This window comes from Sus scrofa, chromosome 9, assembly GCF_054392235.1.
Source record: "Sus scrofa isolate SSC_HxYL_T2T_F1_AM1 chromosome 9, Sscrofa_HxYL_maternal_Yorkshire_Landrace_v2.0, whole genome shotgun sequence".
Taxonomy (NCBI): Eukaryota; Metazoa; Chordata; class Mammalia; order Artiodactyla; family Suidae; genus Sus; species Sus scrofa.
Genome location: NC_139391.1, coordinates 86,833,143 through 86,855,825, shown reverse-complemented (window position 1 = coordinate 86,855,825; position 22,683 = coordinate 86,833,143). Strand labels below are relative to the sequence as shown.

At 38.7% G+C, this 22,683-nt stretch overlaps 1 protein-coding gene across 1 annotated transcript in view; it reads right to left on the bottom strand.

Annotated features, from left to right (window-relative positions):
* Positions 1-3,183: 3,183 nt before the first annotated feature.
* SCIN (scinderin) overlaps positions 3,184-22,683 on the bottom strand; it is an 82,027-nt gene continuing 62,527 nt past the window's right edge. Inside the window, 7 exon segments of the mRNA NM_001244731.1 lie at positions 3,184-3,993; positions 4,510-4,570; positions 6,681-6,758; positions 9,393-9,514; positions 9,784-9,961; positions 15,889-16,059; positions 19,937-20,027. Coding sequence (NP_001231660.1) covers positions 3,866-3,993; positions 4,510-4,570; positions 6,681-6,758; positions 9,393-9,514; positions 9,784-9,961; positions 15,889-16,059; positions 19,937-20,027 — 829 coding nt within the window. The 3' untranslated portion in view covers positions 3,184-3,865.

Genomic DNA, 22,683 nt, shown 5'->3' with positions numbered 1-22,683 from the left:
TAACCCACTGAGAGAGGCCAGGGATCAAACCCGAAATCTCATGGTTCCTAGTCAGATTCATTTCCGATGCACCAGGACAGGGAACTCCTGAATTCAGCTTCTTTAATAAGTGTTTATATGTTGTTACTTGGGGTCTGTTTCTTCCTGAGTTAGCTTTGGTAGTTTCTGTCTCCCAAAGAATTTGCCCATTTCATCAATGTCAAATTTTTAAGCATAAAATTAGGTTTCTTATTTTCTTTTTAGTATCCATGTGTTCTGTGAGGATACCCCTCTTTTACTCCTGATATTAGTGATTTATATTTTCCCCCATTTCCTATACTCGTTTGTCCTAGTTATCCCTTTCTCTCTGCTTTCTTTCAATTTAGTCTTCTAGAAGTTTCTTAATGTAGAAGCTTACATCATTGATTTGAGGCCTTCTTTTAATATTTAAATTTTTGAACCACAAGAAATTTATCCAGCCATATGGAATAAAATATGGATTCAGCCTTTTCTTTTTCTTCTTTCAGCACCAAAGTATTTCATCATTAACATTTTAAGTGGCACAGTAAGCATATTTAAGAGAGAGAACTATTATAGAGAACATATAAAATACATGACATACTTTAAAAATACCTAAGTCTTTGAAAAGGGAGAAATCAAAATAGAGAAAAAATCTGCAGAGAAGGAAAAAGCATTTTGAAAATACATTTCATTGAACTACATCATATCCAGCACATATATATAATCAATACTAATATTCTTTTGACTAGAATTTCATCTCTTTTAATAATCTGTCCAATATAGGAGTTATTTTGAAGCCAATTTTCTGATGGTCTTGCAAAACAAAAAAAAAAAAAAAAAAACAATGGCTAAGAGGACAAAACAACTATTCACTTTCCATAGGTTCTCTCTAGCTCAAAGTTAAAGCCATAATCAAATTCCTTATTTGAAATTCCTGAGGTGCTATTTCTGACTAGAATATTTACTTCTGATTAGCACTTGGTTTTCCTGGATTCACTATTTTTTTTTACTACCACAAATTTCACACAAAAATGAGCATGTTACATTATTTGAAGAGAAAAAAGGTCTATAAAGCACTAGCAGCTGGGGCTAAATTTGTTTTGGCTTTTATTCCCAAAAATCTTTGGGGAAAATCAAAGGCAAGAAAGCAATCAAAGTTTTCAGATTATAAATTAATAAACAGTCACTGTGGAAAAAATAGAAAATTAATTTATGAAACTTTTATATTTATTAATTAGATTGTATGAAACTGCACTTCAAATCCAAAAGAGTAATTTCTTTGTGGGTTTACATATAATTGGAGTTTTAAGACTACACAATGTCAGAGGATAATGGCCCTTGTATAACCCACTGAATTTTGTTCTTTTTCAAAGGACACAGATTCCCCTCCCCCCGGTTAATCTCCTGTGTTTGGTAGGTATTTCCTCACTCCACATCAGCTTTGGGTGTAAACGAAAACAGGAATTCCCTAGCGCACCCTTCCCAGGTAATTTTTATACATTCTCTTATTCAGTTTACCAACACCTGACTCCTAGGTCTTCCTGACACAACCTATGTTGTTGCGAGTCAGTGGTTTCTGTGACCACCCTCGTGGTCTGTTTCCTTAGGCGTCACCATCCCTGCCCCTGAGTCCCCAGGGCTTTGGGATTTGGGGAAGCCACCTGTTTAGAGCAGTTCTGCCTAAAATGAAAGGTTTGTAGCCCAAGGGTGACAGGAGGAGAGAACCCTGCGGTCACCCCCTGTCGGGTGTGATCGCAGGGTTCACTGCTCCTCCTGCCAGTTCTCTGTGTGACTATCACCTTCTCAGCAAGACCTTCCCTCTCTAAGCGCCCTATTCAAATGGCATCTGCTTTACTCTTCACCCTGTATTTCCTGTCCTCCTCCCCTATCTTTTTTCCTCCATAGAACTTATCCTCTAACATATTTTTACAATATATCTACTTATTAATTTTGTTTTTATTAGCCTCTTCCTTGCAATATAAATTCCATGATAAATGGAATTCTGTCTGTTTCATTCACGTTGGGTCCTGTGTCCCTACAATAGCACCTGACACCAAGAAGCTGCCTAATAAATATTTCTCAATGAATTAACAGGCTCTAGAAGTACAGCATCTCACTGCTTCCTTACCACCCACAGAAGCCCCCACAAGACTGTACATCTTTAGACTGCAATGGACCTGGGCCCGTGTTCCCATACCAGACCAAATCTGAAACACAGAGCCCTTCCTTCCCCAGCAAGAGGGTGAGAATTCCCCATGTCCCTCCTTGGCTGATTGCCCTTCTTGTGGAAAAGCCACTTCCCCTCCTCAACCAGCCACCACCCCCTCACCCTCTGCCCAAGCTTACCGCCAAAATTGACTTCTGCCTTACTAGAGCTCCATCTTCTCCCCAGCTCCTGTTTTCTGCCCGCTGTGAATTTAAGTGAGCAAGGCGGCCAGTAGACAGAGATGCCTCTGGCCATGGATGTGAGCAAGTCAAAATCTAAGCCTGCAAAGGCCTCAGGGTTACCCAATCCAAACCTGAAGACAATCAGTCACAAACAGCCAAGGAGACTTTAAGCTGAAACCAATTAGTCATCTCTTTGCTGTTTCCACCTTTTTCCTATGAAGGCCTCTCTCGTGTTCAGTTTGCCTCTGCCCAATCCAAATCAGTCTTTGCTCAAAAAAACCTCTTAAAACTGCTAATACAGTTCAGTTTATCTTTTAACGGTTTTATCTGCACTATGACATTTAAAATTGAAAATGATGTAACCGTGAAAAGTTTGATTTTGACTACTTAATGGGAATAAATTTTTAAAAATTAAATTCATATTTAAGCATAAAACGTTTTTTGTTTTTTGTTTTTTTCCTCTTTTAGGGCCACACCTGTGTCATATGGAGGTTCTCAGGCTAGGGGTCTAATTGGAGCTGTTGCTGCCAGCCTACGTCAGAGCCACAGCAATACCAGATCAGAGTCACGTCTGTGACCTATACCACAGCTCACGGCAACGCTGGATCCTTAACCCACTGAGTGAGGCGCAACCTCATGGTTCCTGGTTGGATTTGTTTCTGCTGCACCATGAGGGGAATTCCCATAAAAGTATTTTTAACCTTAAAGTTAACCATGTAATTAACTCACACATCACACTTGAATAAAATGTCACAAAAACCTTTACAAACAGAGGTATTTTAATGATCAAAGATAGGATTAGTGAAGGTTTTATTTTTTGTATGTATCTTTTCAGATATTAAACATGTACTGTCAAATATATGTATATGAATAAGAATACAAATTATTTTGTCATAAAAGAGCTGTGCTTCCAAAGGCTTTTAAACAGGCCAGAAAAGTAGTTTCTCTTAAGAAAATAACACTTAGGGGTTAATGATATCAACATTACATTGGCTAAAGCAGGAAAACAAATTTTTAAAGCTGTCTTAATAGAAGCTGTACTGCAAATATGTGAGTCTTTGTATAACAACACATAGAAAGGAGAATAACCTCAAAGACATTTATAACTTTCTTCTCTGGTATATTAAAGGACAAGTTTGGCTAACAGCTCCTGAATTATAAAATTTCCTGACAAGCTCCCTTAGGCTGTGCATAGCTTTTCACCTTTAAAAGGTCATTTAAAGAGATATGTCAGTTTCCAGCTAAGCTAATAATGGTCCATAACAAAAGTTTACTTAGAGTTATTTTAAAATATTATCATAAGAAAATTCCATTTTTTAAAAAATTTCAAAGCAATACTATGCATTAAAAAACAGCCATATAGCCAAGGTTAATTTTCTGAAGTCAAACAGACTACTCTTTTTTTTTTTTCCTCCCCTAGAACAGCAGTGGGACAGCTGCCCCATAATGTTTGCTTGTTTTATCCTATAAAAATCGTTTACCACCTGTTGGAATCCCAGCCCAAGAACCAGCCTGTGAACGTGGGTGGCTCATGGCCTTGTTTTACAATGACAATTGGCGTCCTCTTATCTCTTCCAGAAGGGTCTGTCTCCAGGTACATTTTGGCTAAAAAGAATTAAAAGATACATTCAATTAAAGTAAAATAACTACAGAATAAAAAATCTTCCAGTAAAGATCAAATTTTCATTGCCCCTAAGTAGCCAATGTTATTCTATATGAACAATTCCTTATTGATTTCTTTCATCTGCCATGGAATATGTATGAAAATCTCATTATTTCCTGAAAAAAGTCTAAACTTTATGAAGTTATCCTGACAGCATAGTTATTCTTTGGTTTGCAATAATATAAAAAATTGTGCTGGAAAGAACAGCATTACTCAAAATGAATTTTTAAAAATTTAAGTAAATTGATATAATTATATTCTAAATTAGAGAACAAATCATATTTTTCTTGTTCCTATTCTGAAATTCTTCACTTTAAAAAAAAATCCCATTACTCTATTAGTTCAGGAGATGAAAGCTAAGCTTATTCTCAGTTTTGATACATAGTTTTGGAAGATGTGCTAAAAAGAGTAGTAACTATTCAGGGTTACTGCCGTAACTGCCCATGGGATCTACTTACCAGACTTCAGAGATTCTGCTCTCTCAACTTCATTGGCATCTTTGCCAATCCAAATAAAAATCTGAAAAATGAAACAGTCATAATAACATTGTTTTGGGAGTGCTGACTCAGTGCAAACCTTATGCAAAATGCTTCTCACATAGTCTCAATCTTCACAACCACCCCAGAAGTTAGGGGTGTGGAAATGGAGGCACACAGAAGGTCAATCACTTTCCCAATATCTACACTTACTAGGAGACACATAAATTTATATCCAGCCAGTTTGACTCCAGATTTCACATTCTAGCATTTTATGTATATAGTATTTTCCATATATAGTTGGTATAGTGAACTTTCCCCAAAACAACATATTGGCTTTTTTTGTTTGTTTGTTTGTTTGTTTTTTGCCTGGGGTGTGTAAGGCAGTCATTATCCCCATATTATTATCTTGGGGGAACCACAAGTAGCTTGTTTGTGGGCACCCCAAACCCCCATCAGGAACCCCTAACTTCAACCTAGTGGTCTTATCCTATGTTATGCTATCATTTTGGTAAAAGTACATAATGTTTACTGTGTAAATATTGATTTTTTTAAAAAATTGATATAAATTCTGTATCCTTTTTGTCAGATGTGTGGGTTGAGTACTTCAATGCTGAAAAATTCTCCTGAACTACTTTATATTTAAAGCACTTTAAGATCACTTGTTGGCAGAAAAATTTTGGTCAAATTAGTTCTGACTGTATTCTAATTCATATTGAAAGTGGTGAATATTTTCTTGCAGGCAGAGAATACACCATGAGAGCCTGGCAATGTAAATGAAAGTATTATTTTTTAAAACAAACTTTAGAACTGGAAATATTCTAAAGTATCCATGATTGTGGAAACAGTAGAGATGATTACAAATGGAAAAGATTGAATTCTTCTCAATAAGGAAATGTAACTCTCTCTCTCTCTCTCTTTTTTTTTTTTTTTTTTTTTTTTTTTTTTTGGTCTTTTTAGGGGCCACACTCATGGCATATGGAAGTTCCCAGGCTAGGGGCCGAATCGGAGCTACAGCTGCTGGCCTACACCACAGCCACGGCAATGTGGGATCTGAGCCACATCTGTGATTTAAACCACAGATCACATCAATGCCAGATCCCCAACCTATTAAGCGGGGCCAGGGATTGAACTCGCATCCTAATGGAGACTAGTTGGATTCGTTTCTGCTGCACCACAATGGGAACTCCCGGGAGTGTAATTCTTATTTCATAATTCTTAAATACATTTCATATTCAGTAATGAATCATCAATTCACTTAAGTAAAAATCTGTGATGGGATTCCAAATTCAAATATGGTAATTCTACCCCAAAAAGCTAAGGTGTAATATAATTGAATGACTTACCAAATAAGGACAGACCTAAGAATAACAATCTCTATGGCTGACTTAGACTAGGCCTAATTCAGATAACTGTTTCATAATTGTTCTATACAACTTAATTCCCAACATATTTATTTTTCCCTTTCACTATTATTAGTTTACATAGAGATTAAAGAAAAATATCAGATGTGAGGTGTCAAATCACCATTAATATTCTACCAAATAAAGATATATGAAACAGGAATATATCTTACTATAAAGATTCAAAAACAATCCTGTGTCTGCTTCTTCCCCAGGTGAGGGGTCCACTATGACTTCTTGTCAAATTTCAAGAGAAATTCTGTTTCAGACTCCCTGTGGAATTGTACCTCCATGGATTGTAGCAATTAATGCATTTATTACTTAAATGAGTGAATGAATGAATGTATTAATAAATAAGGAAGAGTGAGTTTTACAAATAAATGAAAAACAGGTTTGTTTTATGTTTTGTTTTGTTTTGTTTTTGCCACACCCATGACAGTGGGTTAAGGATCTGGTGTTGTCATTGCAGTAGCTCTGGTCACTGCACCACAAGGGACTCCAACAGAAGGAGTTTTTTTGCCTAAAACTATACAGCAAAAGATGGGTTGCTGTGGAATTATTTCCACATTAAGAAACCAACTTGCCATGTGTATCAGTTTGTTTTTTGTTTGTTTGTTGCTAAAGTGTGGTGAGTCTCTTTTAAATACAGCCTAAATTGCTTTATTACTAGACCTGCCATTTCTCAAAGCAGGTTTTGTCAGCTCCCAACTATAAGTGCACTCTCTTGTTATGAACAAAATATAGTTTTACCTGTTCCCAAGCATCTAGTAACATGACATCATCTTCTGCTAAGTCATCCTGGGTGAACTCTCCTGGGACCTCTTCAATCTGAAATGTATGAAAAAGCTTTATGACCAAACAGTCAAGCAATGAAATTTCTAATATAGGATACAAATGCTTTGTGCCATTTTGTAACAGAGGAAAAATAAAGTTTGGTATTCATTTTTTTTCTTCTTTTTGGGCAATAAAGATTTAAATAATTGTTTACCTGTTTAATCAAGTATCACAAACTGATGGTATCTTATTTGGCAAGGACCAGGCTTAACATAAACATTGCATTTGAATCCCTCAGGAAGGCCACATGAAGTCAGTCTGGCCATGGTTATCTCTACTTTCCAGTTCCTTATGACAAGTTGCTTCACAGGTTTTTACCTTCCTAGTTCCTAAAGACATCTGAGTTTCTGATCTGGGTATTACATTGTCCTCCATCTTGTAGGTCAAGATTACTTTAATAAAACCAATAGGTCTAGACATTTTCACAAACCAACAGTTTTCAATAAGATGGTACTATAACATTCCATGTGCAAAGTTTCACTTTTTTACTTCAAATGTCTTAAATCATGTTCTCTACAGTGGACATTAAAGGGTAAGAGGGAGGATGAGTTTAATGCACCAGCAGGCAGGGGTTAATCTAAAGTTCAAAATGTTTAAAGAATTCTGAAGGAAACCCTCTCTGATCCTTAGGCAGCTGAGGTAGACTGGATTATGATTTGCACACTTCCTCACTTCATCCCTCTGCATTGCGACTCTACAGTTCAGGTGAGCAGGCAAAGCTGATAGTGGCCTTGGCCATATCATATTAGCAAATGACTCAGCAGGAGCCTGCCTGCGCTCCTGGGCTCTGTCTGGGGCAGGGGTGGGGGTGGGGTTGTAGGGAAGAGGCACGAACCCAACCTTCATCCTCCTGAGCATGACATACCCATTGGTTGTAATCCAATGATATTCTGAGTTACACAAAAAACAAACAAACATGAACCATTTACAGAAGGCAAGGATATCTGCATATTTCTTTCCACAAAATAATTACCAATTACATAATGTTTTAAGAAAGCAAAAATAAACATCACTTACTCCACACCAGGCACTACTCTAATCCATTATATGCAACAACTAATTTAATATTTACAGCAATCCTATGAAATAGGTAAGAGGATTATCACCATTTTACAGATGAGAAAATTACAGCACAGAGAAGTAACCAGCCTAAGGTCACACAGCTAGTAAATAACATCACCAAGTAAGTGATGTCACACAGGCAGACTGGATCTAAATACTGCATTTAACCAACAGGCTCTGCTGTCTCCTATGAAGCCTGCTTTGTGACATGATAATAAGAGCAAACATTTGTTAGTAACACTCCTTTTCCTCAAATCGTGAAGGGCATAGAAGGAGTTCCAAACACCAACCAAGAATATGAGTAGGTGTAAAGGAAAAGTATATTTCTTTTTAAAATGTACATGACAAAAAACAAAGTCCGATAGACTTTTTAAACCTGACTTTGAATAAAGCCCAGGTATTATTTTTGTAAAATATATCTTCATTGGAAACAAACACATTATGTACAGAATTATTAGGAGATAGTACTAACAAGAAATTATAGAAGCATATGCTTAAAAAGCTGTTGTTTGGATGCAATATCAAATCAACAGTCAAAAGAGTAAATCAACAGAGTTTTCTGACAACACATTTATAAAATACAGGGATTTCCAGCAAAATAGGTGAGCAATTGTGATGCCTAACAACCTAATATTTATTACAATCCACCATTCAAATCTTTACATATTAGGTCAAATCACTTCTAAGCTTCAAGCGTGGCTCACACATGAGTAATTTCTACTTCAAAGCATTTTATTTCAAGCACTCAATGTACCTGGAAAAATACTAAATTTTCATGTATATGTTGAAAAGCAAAGCTTGTATTCACCAAGACATGGTGACCACATCTTTGGATCAAATTTTATAGGCGAGGAATTAGTTTTTTAAATGAAAAACTAATACAAAAGCCTAACATGTCAAACAAAGAAAGAGGAATTTTTGCGATTAACCTGAGATGAGGGGCTGCAGCCCAGGATATTTCAAAGCCTCACAGAAAATCATCTTATACACAGATTCTTTTACTTTAAACTGCCTAGAATGCAAAACCTTTGAATGTGACTGTGACTATAAAATGAAATATTCCTGATTTCAGTTAATCTGCAGGTATGTATATAGCTTTCTGTGATTTTGACCAATGATCATAGTATTTACATAATATTTTTACTCAGACAACATGGGGAAACTTTTTATTCCTCTGGAAAACTGCAGTGTAGAATTTAAATAGTTTAATCAGAGAAACCACTATTGCTGTCCACAAAAATTGTCAAATTATTAAATTAGCAAATCCAACCACATGCATTTTCATACAGCAATGACTGCACGCTGATACAGGTGCAAAGTAGCTGATATTTTTAAGAGCAGCTTGATTTATACAGTACATTACAGTATTCCGTTGTTTTCATATCCATTACATCATCAGCTCTTAAACCAACCCTGGGTGGAGCAAAGACTGTCATTAGTGGTTTGCAGGTAAACTAAAACCAAGAATTGGAGCGGGAACGTGGCTGGAAAGTGTCAGAGCCAACCCCAGAATGCCTCTCCCTCCATAATGCTCGGTTCTACCCCAAGGTTTCACAAGACACTTACAGTGAATCTTCCAGTTTTGTTGGAGCAGCCATAAAGCCGAGGCAGATGCTCTTCAGCCTGGGTTTCTAACAGGGGAGAAGTCTGGTAGTCTTTTTTCCCTCCAAGGGAATTCCAGAACTCCTCTGTGGAAACATACTGAGTTAGCCAACGCATTTTCAGGAGCAGATAGTCAATACTGCTTTACATTCACAAATAGTATCCCACCTCAATGTCATCGTTAAGAAGTTAAATATAGCGAGTACTGTCACCCACTTTTACAGCTAGTAAAAGGTTCTTAATGCCCTATAATCATGACAAAGTACCTAATTGTGAAAAAATAAATAGTCTGCATGATTAACAAGTGTACCAAATAGAAGTTCTGGCTAGTGTCCTTGGCCCCTCCTGCACACACCTGGTTCCTCGCCTTCCTGAATCCTTGTGGTTTTGCATTTGAGGACACTTGCCACATACTCTGCTCCTTTCTCCTCCTCCTGGCTGGCACCTTTTCCTATCCAGATGTAGCCATTGTTTTGTTGCAGTTTCAAGACAAATACATCATTGGAATTCAATGAATTTGCATCAACATCTACCTGGAGTATGATGAAAAATAATACAGTGATTTAAATTCATTGCTGCTCCTTCAATAAATGTGTCCAAGAAGCTGTGACAGTGCCAAACCCTCTACAGACTTCTGTGGTGATCTCAGGGTATTTAATCTAGAGGCTACCAAGACAGCATAAGGGGGCTAGAAAGATTAGAGAAGGAGCACAGTGCGCTGCATCACTTTAATGCTCGCCTGCCCACAGACAGCAGCACAAGGCTCTGAGAATAAAATGAGGCAAACTTAAGTGATACACAACCAGAATAATATTCAGAGACGTAAGAAAGAGGGTGGGTTATAACTGATGATTGGAAAGAGGATGTAATATTCACAATGACACACATGAAGCACAGGTATTCAGTTTTTCTCTCCCCTGCTAAAGAAGTTTCTCAAATGATCAAAGGGACACCTAAAAATTATAAAACAGAGACTAGGGTTTAATTCAGGCAAAGAGATAGTAACATCGAGTCATTAAAGGGCTCTCCAGGTTCAGATAAATTACAGCGCAGATTATCAGAGGATTTATAAAAACACAGCATGGACATATCCTTCCCTTCAACTTAGAAGCTGTGGATATGGTCTGGGACGGGAAGTGAGGTCAGGTCCAGTCTGTGTGACCCAGAGTGAGAGTCACCTGACTGAGACCAGATTCCAGCCTGAGGATGAGACTGAAAGTGGAACCTCGGGGCAGGGACAAGGCATGTGCAGAGTCTCAGGCTGGGGAGTGAGCCTGGGGTCCTAGGATGGGCTCGTGTATTTGGCCTTGTCATTTTGCATCTCAGTGCTGGTCTCTGGGAGATCCTCTGGCCATTTGATCCTGCAACTGCAACAGTATGTATGTGATCATCTGTGAGACTGTGGGACTCTGATGTGTGCTAACAGGAGATGAAGAAGAACCAGTGAATGAGACTGCCACAGGGCAGCCACGATGGAGGAAGGAATCAGGAGTGTAGTGCCCCGAGGCCAAGAGAAGAGAGTGCCGCAAGGAGCTGGAGATCCACGGTGCCAAATGATGCCATCTCTCCACCTGTGTCCACTGCCAAAGGCATCAAGCGTGTGGAGAGCTGGGGGTTACAGGTCAGGACCCTGTCCCCAGAGAGAGCACTAGAAGACCAAAGAATGCCTGGAGGAAGACTTAAAGATGTGTCCCAGGTGTTGGTAACATTCTGGGAAGTGATTCTCATCCTCTTTCAGTAGGAATGAGGCCCCACAGACCCAGGTCAAAGGAATCCAGCAGATGCGATGATGGAGATTTACAGGAACGGATTTCCAATTTCTAACCCAAATGTTTCCTTATCGGTATAGAGGAAAGAGCTTAGAATGACAGAGAGACAGGTGACAAGAAGCCCATGCCCCCACTGGTGAAGGATATGGGAGGAAGTTCCAAAACAGAACATTATGAAGCTTTAGCCTCCCAGGGAGTGGAAACAGAAAGACTTGTAAACAATGTTTTGACTCCTGCATTTCAGAGAGGATGGTAACGCAATGGCTGGTTTGAGAGGCTGCAGGAAAATAAAGAGTCTGCATGGCAAGCAGCTCATTATGCCTCATAAAGAAGTGCCCACGGGGAAAAGACCAGGAATGTGATGATTCTCTCATTCAGTCGTGAACCTGAAATCAACTGGAAGCACCTGTAGACGAGAGCTTAACCACCAATTTGAAAGATTAAAAAAGTTAGTCATAATTGAATGTATGAGAATCCATGCATAGAATGTCCTGGATGAGATTAATACATAATGGAATTTAAATTATATGACTAAATGAGATCACTCAGGAGAAGGCCAAGACTGAGCCTTGGAGAGTTCAAGAACTTAGACGATAAGCAGAGGAGGAAAATCCAGCAAAACTGGATGGGAGTGAAAACACTCTTCAGAAGAGTGGCCCTGAAGTGTGGGAGAAATCCTGATAAGTGTGGGGTTTCAAAGGCCTAGTACTGGGGCAGGGGCGGGAATAGTGTTTTGAGAAGACAAAAATGGGCGACTGTGGCAAACTATAGCAGGAGGTTGAGAAAAGTGGGATCAGATGGCAAAAGGCAGGTCATTGGCAAATTAGATAAAAACCAAAGCAACAAAAATAAAAGCAAAAATAAACAAATGGGACCTAATCAAACTTAAAAACTTTTGCACAGCAAAGGAAGCCATGAACAGAAGGAAAAGACAACCTACAGACTGGGAGAAAACATTTGCAAATGATGTGACTGACAAGAGATTAATTTCCAAATATACAAACAGCTCATATTCGGTAACAAAAACAGTTACTGAATTCAGTAACAAAAACAAACAATCCGATTGAAAAATGGACAGAAGACATAAAGAGACATTTCTCCAAAGAAGACATATCCATGGCTAATAAACACAGAGATGATGCTCAACATTGCTAATTATTAGAGAAATGCAAATCAAAACTTCAGTGACATACCACCTCACACTGGTCATAATGGCCATCATTAAAAAGTCTACAAATAATAAATGCTGGAGAGGGTGTGGAGAAAAGGGAAACCTCCTCCACTGTTGATGGGACTGTAAATTGGAGTAGCCACAATGGAAAATAGCATGGTGGTTACTCAAAAAACTACAAATAGAACTATCATAATTATCCAGCAATCCCACTCCTGGGCATAAGCCCAGAAAAAGAAAAAGAAAAAAAAAATGACTATAATCCGAAAAGATACATGGGGAATTCCCATTGTGGCCCAGCAGAAACGAATCCAACTAGTATCCATGAGGATGTGGGTTTGATCCCTGGCCTCGCTCAGTGGGTTGGGGATCTGATGTTACAGACTCAGCTTGGATCCTCAGTTTCTGTGACTGTGGTGTAGGCCAGCAGCTCTAACTCAGATTCAATCTCTAGCCTGGGAACTTCCATGCCATGGGTGCAGCACTAAAAAGCCAAAAAAAAAAAAAAAAAAAAAAGATACATGCACCCGTATGTTTACAGCAGCCATCAACAATAGCTAATACATGGAAGCCAAGACATGGAAGCAACCTAATGTCCATCAACAGATGAATGGATAGGAAAGATGGGTATATATATACAATGGAATTTTACTCAGTCACAAAAAATAATGAAATAATGCCATTTTTTTGTTTGTTTTTTTGTCCTTTTAGGGTCAAACCCTCAGCATATGGAGGTTCCCACTGAGCGAGGCCAGGGATCAAACCTGCAACCTCATGGTTCCTAGTTGGATTTGCTTCTGCTGCACCATAATGGGAACTCCAAATAATGCCATTTCTAGCAACATGGATGGACTTAAAGATTATCATTCTAAGCTAAGCAAGTCAGAAAGAGAAAGACAAATACCATATGATATAACCTATATGTGGAATCAAAAATATGACACAAATCAACATATCTATGAAACAAAAACAGACTCACGGATATAGAGAACAGACTTGTGGTTGCCAAGAGGATGAGGAATGTAGGGGAGGGAAGGGTGGGGAGTTTGGAATTAGCAAAGGCAAACTCATATATAGGATGGATAAACAACAGGTCCTATTGTTCAGCACATGGCAATATATTCAATATCCTGTGATAAACCATAACGGAAAAGAATATGAAGAAGTTATATACATATATATGTTTATATTATATATATATATATAAAATGAGTCATTACAGCGTACAGCAGAAATTAACAAAACATTGTAAATCAACTATACTTCAACAAAATATTTTTTAAAAAAGAGCAGCCTCAGCAAAGTAGGGACAGTGAGTGAGTGAATACAATTGTTTTGAGAATCTGTACTCTTAAGGAGGGCAGAGAAAGGACATGGTAGCCAGTAGGATCAGGGTCAAGAGATAGATTTCAAAGAAAGGAGGGACTGTTTTAAAGGCACGTTTGAGTTCCAAAGTGAGTGACCCAGGATAGAAGAATAAAGTGGTGACACAGAAGAGAAAGGAAATGACTGCCTATAGCAATGAACTGTGATACAGAAGAGAAAAGAGATGACTGTCTGCAGTAATGAACTGGAAATGGGATAAGAAGATGGAACAGAGACATCAGGAAAGTCCTTAGAAAGCCAGAAGACAGGGGACCCTGGACAGAAGTTAGTGGTGGGATGGGGGCAGGAGGAATTTGGCCTGGGCCAGGAGTCACATTTTATTTATTTCTAAAATAAATATGTGTTCATTTATTTACTAACATATTATTTTATACATTATTATTGGATAAGTATACATCAATATATTTATATGTATTTATATGTAAATGACTATTATAAAATATTTATTTATTTATTTATTTTTGTCTTTTTGCCATTTCTTGGGCTGTTTCCACAGCATATGGAGGTTCCCAGGCTAGGGGTCCAATTGGAGCTGTAGCCGCCAGCCTACACCACAGCCAGAGCAACTTGGGATCCGAGCCGCGTCTGCAACCTACACCACAGCTCACGGCAACGCCGGATCTTCAACCCACTGAGCAAGGTCAGGGATTGAACCCGCAACCTCATGGTTCCTAGTCAGATTCGTTAACCACTGAGCCACGACAGGAACTCCTATTTATTAATTTTTAAATACAATTACACTAACACTTTCAATTTATTTCATAACAGAAGGAGAATACATATGCAGAGATGCAGACAAGTTGGTGAAACTGGAGGGGAGTAGATAAGGACAGTCTTGTATGATTATGTTCTCTGTGAACTCAGAATCCGTTGTCAGCAGGAAGCTGGGATACTGGAGATGTGGAGAGGGAGGAGAACTCGAAGGATGTGATGGATGGAGAGAGTTCGTGGATTCAGGTGTGAGATAGGAGCCTCACTAGAATGTGCATCCTGGAGAAAGGGAGCTGAAGGCCCAGAGTTGGTTGTCAGGCATTAGATGCTTGAGGTACTAAAGTTACCACCAAGGGCAAGGTCTAATATAGGACCCTGTGAGTAGGAGATGAAGTGGTGTCAAGACAAGACTGTTGGATGAGATAAGCCAGAGTGACAGAGACAGTGAGATAAGGGCTGAAGGCACCAAAGAATAAAAGGCGGGGGGGAGAACCATGGCTCAGCACCAGGGGATGGGGGAGGGAAGTCAAAGGGACAAGGGTGACCAAGGAGGGGATCCCACCACCCCATCACTGGTGAGAGAGTATTGGGAAAACCACAACTTCCATTTGAGAGAGCTGTGGGGAATCCATGTCCTCTGAGCATAGCCACGCAGCAAGAAGGGGAGGGCAGCTTAGAGAAAAGGCTCTGGGTGGAGGGACTCTGTGACCCGCCTGGTCTTAAGGGCTCATCTGAATGGCCTGGCAGGTGGGACCAGAGGTGAGGGCCTACACAGAGTCCAGGACACTTAGAGGACTTGGGTTTTCATGGTGACTGAGGTGACCAGTCATGAAGTGTGATGAATCCTCCTAGAGGTCAAAGCACTCAGCCTTTGAAAAGCCTGGGCCTACAGCCTTCCCCTCACCCCTCAACCCCCCTAGAGATCTTCTCATCTGGCCCTGTGATCTGGGCTTTGACTTCTTTCACAGATGCTGTCAGAGACTGCCTATTTGGCCAGTTGAGTTATGGTTCTGACCCAAGCAAAGCTTGCTTTCCATGTTCCTTATACTTGTACAAACAAGGGCCTTCCCTCTGGAATTTCCCCTGTGTGATCACCTGACTGTCACCCGCCATCCATCTTCCCCAGGCCTTCCAAGGTGGAGCCTAAGCTGCCTCCTGCCTTTGACAGCTTGATTTGTTACGTTATTCTTAAAATTCACTTGTTTGGGTAAATGCAATTGAAAAATATGAATGGCCTGCCATTTTAAGTTAATTTTTTGCTTGCTTCTCCTGATTTGAGTATTTTTCATGATGAACACTGGATTAATTATGGAAGTTAAGGGAGTTTACTTGACAATTTTTTTTAAGACTAATATTTGTTGATGGCTCAAGTCCACTGGGAAGTCCATGAGCAAGGCAGGTTTTAATGAATGCATGACGTTACCTCCACGATTCTGGTGATAGATGCCAGGTTTCTTCGGACTTGAAAGAAGCGTGTAGGGGGGGCTGGTGCCTGACCTCCATTCTTTGATGTTCCATTCTTGTAAATAATGAGTGGTTTGTCTTTGAACAAACTCAGCAGGTGAGCAGGTTCTTTGCCTTGGGAGACTCGGATCTGGGGGTGGTGGGGATAAAAGAAATGAAATAAAGAGTGAGATGAAAGAAGGCTGTATTTCCAAATGTGTTCTTATTTTTCTTTTTGAAAATAATATTAAAAAAAAAAGTCAAGAGCTGGAGGAATGACGATTAACAGAAAATATAGGTTAATGGTAATCAAGCACCATCTCCTCAATGACTGAGGAAATATTTGTTACTCCAGACATGGCACCTTCTCAGGGGACCAGCACCCCTGCACCACTTTCTGCCTCCAGAAAGCACAAAGATGCAAGTCTGTTCATCTCCACCTCCAAAAGGGAAAACAAGAAAGTGCTGATGTATGCTATCTTTTAGGGAAATTACTCTTTTTTCAAGGGCACCAAACTTTACAGATATATAGGGGTACACCTGCTTTTCAGGTATTTTGGACTTTGTTCAGAAGGTTGAGATGTGCATTCTAACGCTTTCAAAAATAATGCACAATCATACTTATTTTATCTACATTCCTACCACTGAGAAATGAAAAAATATCATAATCTGGGGGTAAATAAAGATTTCAATTCAAACATCAACAGAATAAACAGAACAGGCTTTCTGCTTTTTAAACTCACCTATGAAAATGGTAGACTTGCTTATTATAAACACTTTTTAAAATACAATGTCAGGGCTTTTCAGGATAAGGAAATTGAGGAAAATAAATGATAAAATATTTAATTTCACCTATTAGTTTTAACAGCAGGTACTGGAATAGACACAAATTTCTTTTTTCTTGCAGAAATTATTAATGCATTTATTTACATGAAGAGTTCAAATTTTGTGTCAGTCTCTTATTTTTGTCCCAAATTTTCTGCCCTGTGCTAAAACTCAACTGTCTCTCCTACTCTGGTCTTTTTCTAGAAGCCAAGTGACCAGAAATGCTGCTGCACATGCCATCGTAGGGAGGCCTAGGGAGCCCTCAAAGTGACTAACTCCATAATCTCTTTCAATTAGTAGACATTCAAATAAGCAAGTAGCAAATCATGAAAATGTGTTTTGAGTCACAACCCCACAGCTTGGGATGAGGTTAGCTAAGAGTACTTTAAATTACAGCTGGCTTAGCATCTCCTATAACACTGAGGAAACCTCAACTGACAACACAAAAGAAAAAGGGCCACTGATTAAGACCCAGTCTCCACTGAGAAATGAAAATAAGAGAAAGGTAAATTGATTTTCAAAGTTTAATATAGTCTACAAAGAAATGTTTAAAACAATTCAGAATTAATATTGTAAAAATGGTCACACTACCCAAAGCAATCTACAGATTCAATGCAATCCCTATCAAATTACCCAGGACATTTTTCACAGAACTAGAACAAACAATCCAAAAATTTATATGGAATCATAAAAGACCCAGAATTGCCAAAGCGATCCTGAGGAACAAAAACCAAGCAGGAGACATAACTCACCCAGACTTCAGACAACATTACAAAGCCACAATCATCAAGACTGTGTGGTACTGGTACTAAAATAGACAGAAAGACCAATGGAACAGAATAGAGAACCCAGTAATAAACCCAGACACCTACAGTCAATTAATCTTCAACAAAGGAGGCAAAAATTAAAAAATGGGAAAGACAGTCTTTTCAGGAAGTAGTGCTGAGAAAACTGGACAGCCATATGTAAATCAAAGAAACTGGAACACACCCTCACACCATGCACAAAAATAAAATTAAAATGGCTTAAAGACTTAAACATAAGACACCATTCACACTCCTAGAAGAGAACATAGGAAAAACATTCTCTCACAGAAATAACAGAAATAAAAGCAAAAATAAACCAATGGGACATAATTAAACTGACAAGCTTTTGCACAGCAAAGGAAACCATTAAAACAAAACAAAACAAAACAACAACTTACAGAATGGGAGGAAATAGTTTCAGACAATGAACCTGACAAAGACTTAATCTCTAAAATATACAAACAACTTGTACAACTCAACAGCAAAAAAAAAAAAACAAAACAAACAATAACCTAATTGAAAAATGGGCAAAAGACCCGAATAGACATTTCTCTAAAGAAGATATGCAGATGGCCAAAAAGCACATGAAAAATACTCAACATCACTGATTATTATAAAAATGCAAATTAAAACTACTATTAGGTACCATACAACATCTGTCAGAATGGCCATCATTAATAAGTCCACAAATAACAAATGCTGGAGATGTTGTGGAGAAAAGGGAACCCTCCTACACTGTTGGTGGAATGTAAATTGGTACAGTCACTATGGAAAACAGTATGGAGGTACCTCAGAAAACTATACATAGAACTACCATATAACCCAGCAATCCCACTCTTAGGCATATATCCAGACAAAACTTTCCTTGGAAAAGACACATGCACCCATATGTTCACTGCAGCAGTATTCATAATAGCCAAGACATGGAAACAACCTACATGTCCATCAACAGATGAATGGATTAAGAAGATGCCATTTGCAGCAACATGGATGGAACTAGAGACTCTCATACTAAGTGAAGTCAGAAAGATAAAGACAAATACCATATGATATCACTTATATCTGGAATCTAAAATATAGCACAAATGAACTTTTCCACAGAAAAGAAACTCATGGACTTGGAGAACAGACTTATGGTTGCCGAGGGGGAGGAGGAGGGAGTAGGATGGATTGGGAGTCTGGGGTTAATAGATGCAAACTTTTACATCTGGAATGGATGAGCAATGAGATCCTTCCGTATAGCACAGGGACCTATATCTAGTCACTTATGATGGAGCATGATGGAAGATAATGTGAAAAAAAGAATGTATATATGTATGTGTGACTGGGATATTTTGCTGTACAGTAGAAAACTGACAGAACACTGGAAGCCAACTATAATGGAAAAAATAAAAATCATTTTAAAAAAAATTCAGGACTTAAAACTTATGCATTACTGTAAACTACTGCCATCTAGTGATGAAGCTAAGCATTACCATTTCATTATCAGTCTAGGATTTAACTGGCTAACAAAGAATGGAAATTCATTCCCTGGATCTATCAAATACTTAACTATGAAATAGAGACTTTATAAGGCACAGTCCATGTCTTCAAAGTTTTTGTGTTATTTATTAATAGTTGAAAGATCAATGATATGAAATACCATGGATGATTCAGTTCTTCTAAATATTTCATTTGATAAATGAATGTAATGGTAGTTCACGGGGGAAATTCATGGCGAACTTCATGGAGAGTTAGTGCATTTAAAAAATTCAATCATCTTGACAAAGTTCTTCTATTTTTAAAAAATTAATATGCACCTTTAAAATTAGGTCTAACTTGCTTTATTTAGCTACTAAATACCATGATGGAAAGAAAACTAGCTCTAAGACCAAATCTTAGATTTTATGTGCTAAAGTACTGATTTGCCTTTCTATGTAATTATTACCTTTGAAAAAGCCATTACACATTTATAAAGATTTGAAAGCTGGAAAGTGATCAACTGGAAGTGATATGTCAGAAGTCAGAACAGTTTCATTAATGAATGGCTGTCTTTTTTTTTTTGGCTGCATCAGTGGCACAGAAGATCCTTAACTGCTAGACCCCCAAGGAACTCCAGAGAGCCAATGGCTGTCTTTGAAATCTGATGAGATTCTAAAGGAAAGATTCTTTGGGGCTCTTAAATCTGTGAATAGCTTATTTTTATTTCTGTTTTTTAAAATTTGTTTGCTCCCTCTTTTCCTGAATCTGAGAGAACTAGAATGGCATGAGAATAGGAATATTTAAATTCTTAAACAACAAAGAAGTGTATTTAGAAAATGTCTGATGTTCCTCCCAAGTTGAGAGAAAGGCTTTAGGCAATGGGCTTACAAAACTTTAACCTGTATTTGTTTTGGGGGGTGGGTAAAAAATCCCAACCTGCACGGCCTGTCCCCCAAGGGACCTATCCAACTGCACAGTCAGGAAGGCGGAGGTCGTCAGCTCATCCCTTGTGGCATTTGCTCCTTGCCTGGAAGAACCAAAGAAAACAAATTAGCTTGTGTTAAGTAGTAAGATCTTCTAATGTAGGCACTTCAGGCAGAAACTTATTATAAAATATCCAGAAGAAACGAACTGTTTTGACATAATAAAATCACGGAAGCTATTATTTTTTGAAAGTACTAGCCTTGAGCCATGAGCCAATATATGTATTGTTTAGAACTACATATGGCAGGTATTTTTACCTTCACTTCATAGGTTCATTTTTAGTTCCTTATATAACTTAGCTAAGTAATCAAGTCTGTCTGATTTCAAGTTGGAGTTGCTTTTTTTTTTTTTTTCCCTTGGCCAAGCCTGCAGCATGCAGAAGTTCCCAAGCCAGAGATTAAACCTGACCTACAGAAGTGTCAACATCAGACCCTTAAGCTGCTACAGCAAGAGGGAACTCCGAGAGATGCATTTTTTTTTTTGGGCGGGGGAACCACCTTCATAGTGAAAATAATCCATTGAGTAGAATATGAGCCAAGTCCTTTAGGCTGCATTTTAGAGGCACTTATCTTTCCGTGAATATTTGGTGAGCATAGTAACAAATGTCCGGACCCAGAATAATAAAGAAAATAATCCTCAGAAGTAGGCAACAGAGAGGTCTCATTTTGTTTTTCTAGCAATTCTTTAAAGGAATTCTTAGTGTTAGTATTAGTATTAGTGGTATTTATGGCCAAACCTGCAGCATATGTAAGTTCCTGCGCCAGAGATTGAATCTGAGCTGCAGCTGTGGCAACACCACATCCTTTAACCCACTGCCCCAGGTCAGGGATTGAACCTGCAGTTTCACAGCGACCTGAGCCACCACAGTCAGATTCTTAACCCACTGTACCATGGCAGGAACTCCTTTTTTTTTTTTTTTTAAAGGAATTATTAATAATCCAGTAAGAGAGCATGAACCACCAGTGAACCAGATAAGAGTCAATAAACTCATTCATCCAGCTCATTTGCAACTTCTCTTTTTAGGGACCCTTGTGGCTATAACTCCAATCACTAGCAACCTCTGGGAGAACTGCTTGTTTGATGACTTTGTGGGAGGGAAACACCAGCCAAAGCATGGAGCATTGTTTGTTTGTAGTCAACCCTCCCATTTCTGACTAGGGATTAGCAGGAAGAAGACAGATCCTGGAAGAGAATTTCAAGAGCTAAATAATCTTTTCCTCTGAAGGTTTGGGAGTGACCTGCCTATTCCATACCCGGAACAGATTAACCACAGCCCCCTAACCTGGACAACACACACGCACGTAAGCATTCATGTACTCATGCCCCAAAATATTGGGTACAGGGAGCATTTCTCATTTATCTCATAGTATTTCATTGCACCAACAGAGTCAAATGATTGATATCAGAATGTTCTGCACTGGGATGCAAAAAAAAAAAAAAAAAAAATGCTCATGTCAGACAAACATTTTAAAAAAGTAAAAAATGCTTTTTTAATAAGGGCACCCATAAAAACACAGTCTAATGATAATAGCCTAAATTTTCCATGCTAACAAACACTTCCAGGAGCCACCAGAAGTGCTGGGTGGGGAGTTACACAGAGCTGAGGTAACAGTAGGGCCTTCCTCACATCTGTGATTCTTAGCTATTTCTCCATTTCCTTTTTTTCTGGACACACACAAAAATTTTTTTGGAGTTCCTGTAGTGGCTCAATGGGTAACGAACCCATCTAGTATCCAGGAGGACTCGGGTTCAATCCCTGGCCTTGCTCAATGGGTTAAGGATCTGGCATTGCCATGAGCTATGGGGGTAGGTCATAGCTGCAGCTTGGATCTGGCATTGCTGTGGCTGTGGTGCAGGCCAGCAGCTGTAGCTCCAACTTGCCCCCTAGCCTGGAACCGCCATGCAGTGGGTGCAGCCCTAAAAGATAAAAAAAAAATTTCTTTTTTCCAACAAATAGCATCACCAAACTTTAGTTGTCATTTTACTTTTTTTCCCCCTGGAGTATTTCAGCAAAACTGAGGACCCCAGAATTCCCTTGTGGAGCAGGGGGTTAAGGATCCTGCTTTATCATTCCAGGGGCTCAGGTTGCTGCTATGGAGCAGATTCCATCCCTGGCCTGGGAATTTCCACATGCCTCAGGGCGGGGCCAAAAAACAAAAAACAGAACTGGAGACCTTCACCCAACTTTTGCCTTCTGACATTCTTCATAAATATTTCACTGTTTATTTTGAGCCCTTCTTCCTCTTCCTGTCAAAGTAACACATGCTTCCACCCACATAGATTCAAACTAATTTGCTTTATGAATCTATAACCCAGGCAGTCAAGGACTCCACTACAATCAAGACGTAATAAAGCTGTCCTTTGCCTCCAATTTTGAAATCCTATGCTTAGGGGGGGAAAAAAAGCAGTCTACTTAGATATGATTTCTTCTTCATAAATCTTGTTACTCATTAAAAATAAAATCTGTATGAAAATATAATTTATTGCTTCAAGAAACTCATCATTGCCACAGTTCAAAGTTTGTTCAATTTCAATTACTTGACATTTCAGAGAAAAGATCACTGCTGAAATTATGTTTCCCCTACCATTTTAGAATATAAATGGTTTCAGAAATAAAAAGACAAATTTGTGTATTCAGTAGTTGCTTTCATTCTTTAAGTCTGCTTCCTGGACTTAACCTATTTACATTCCTTCCCTGA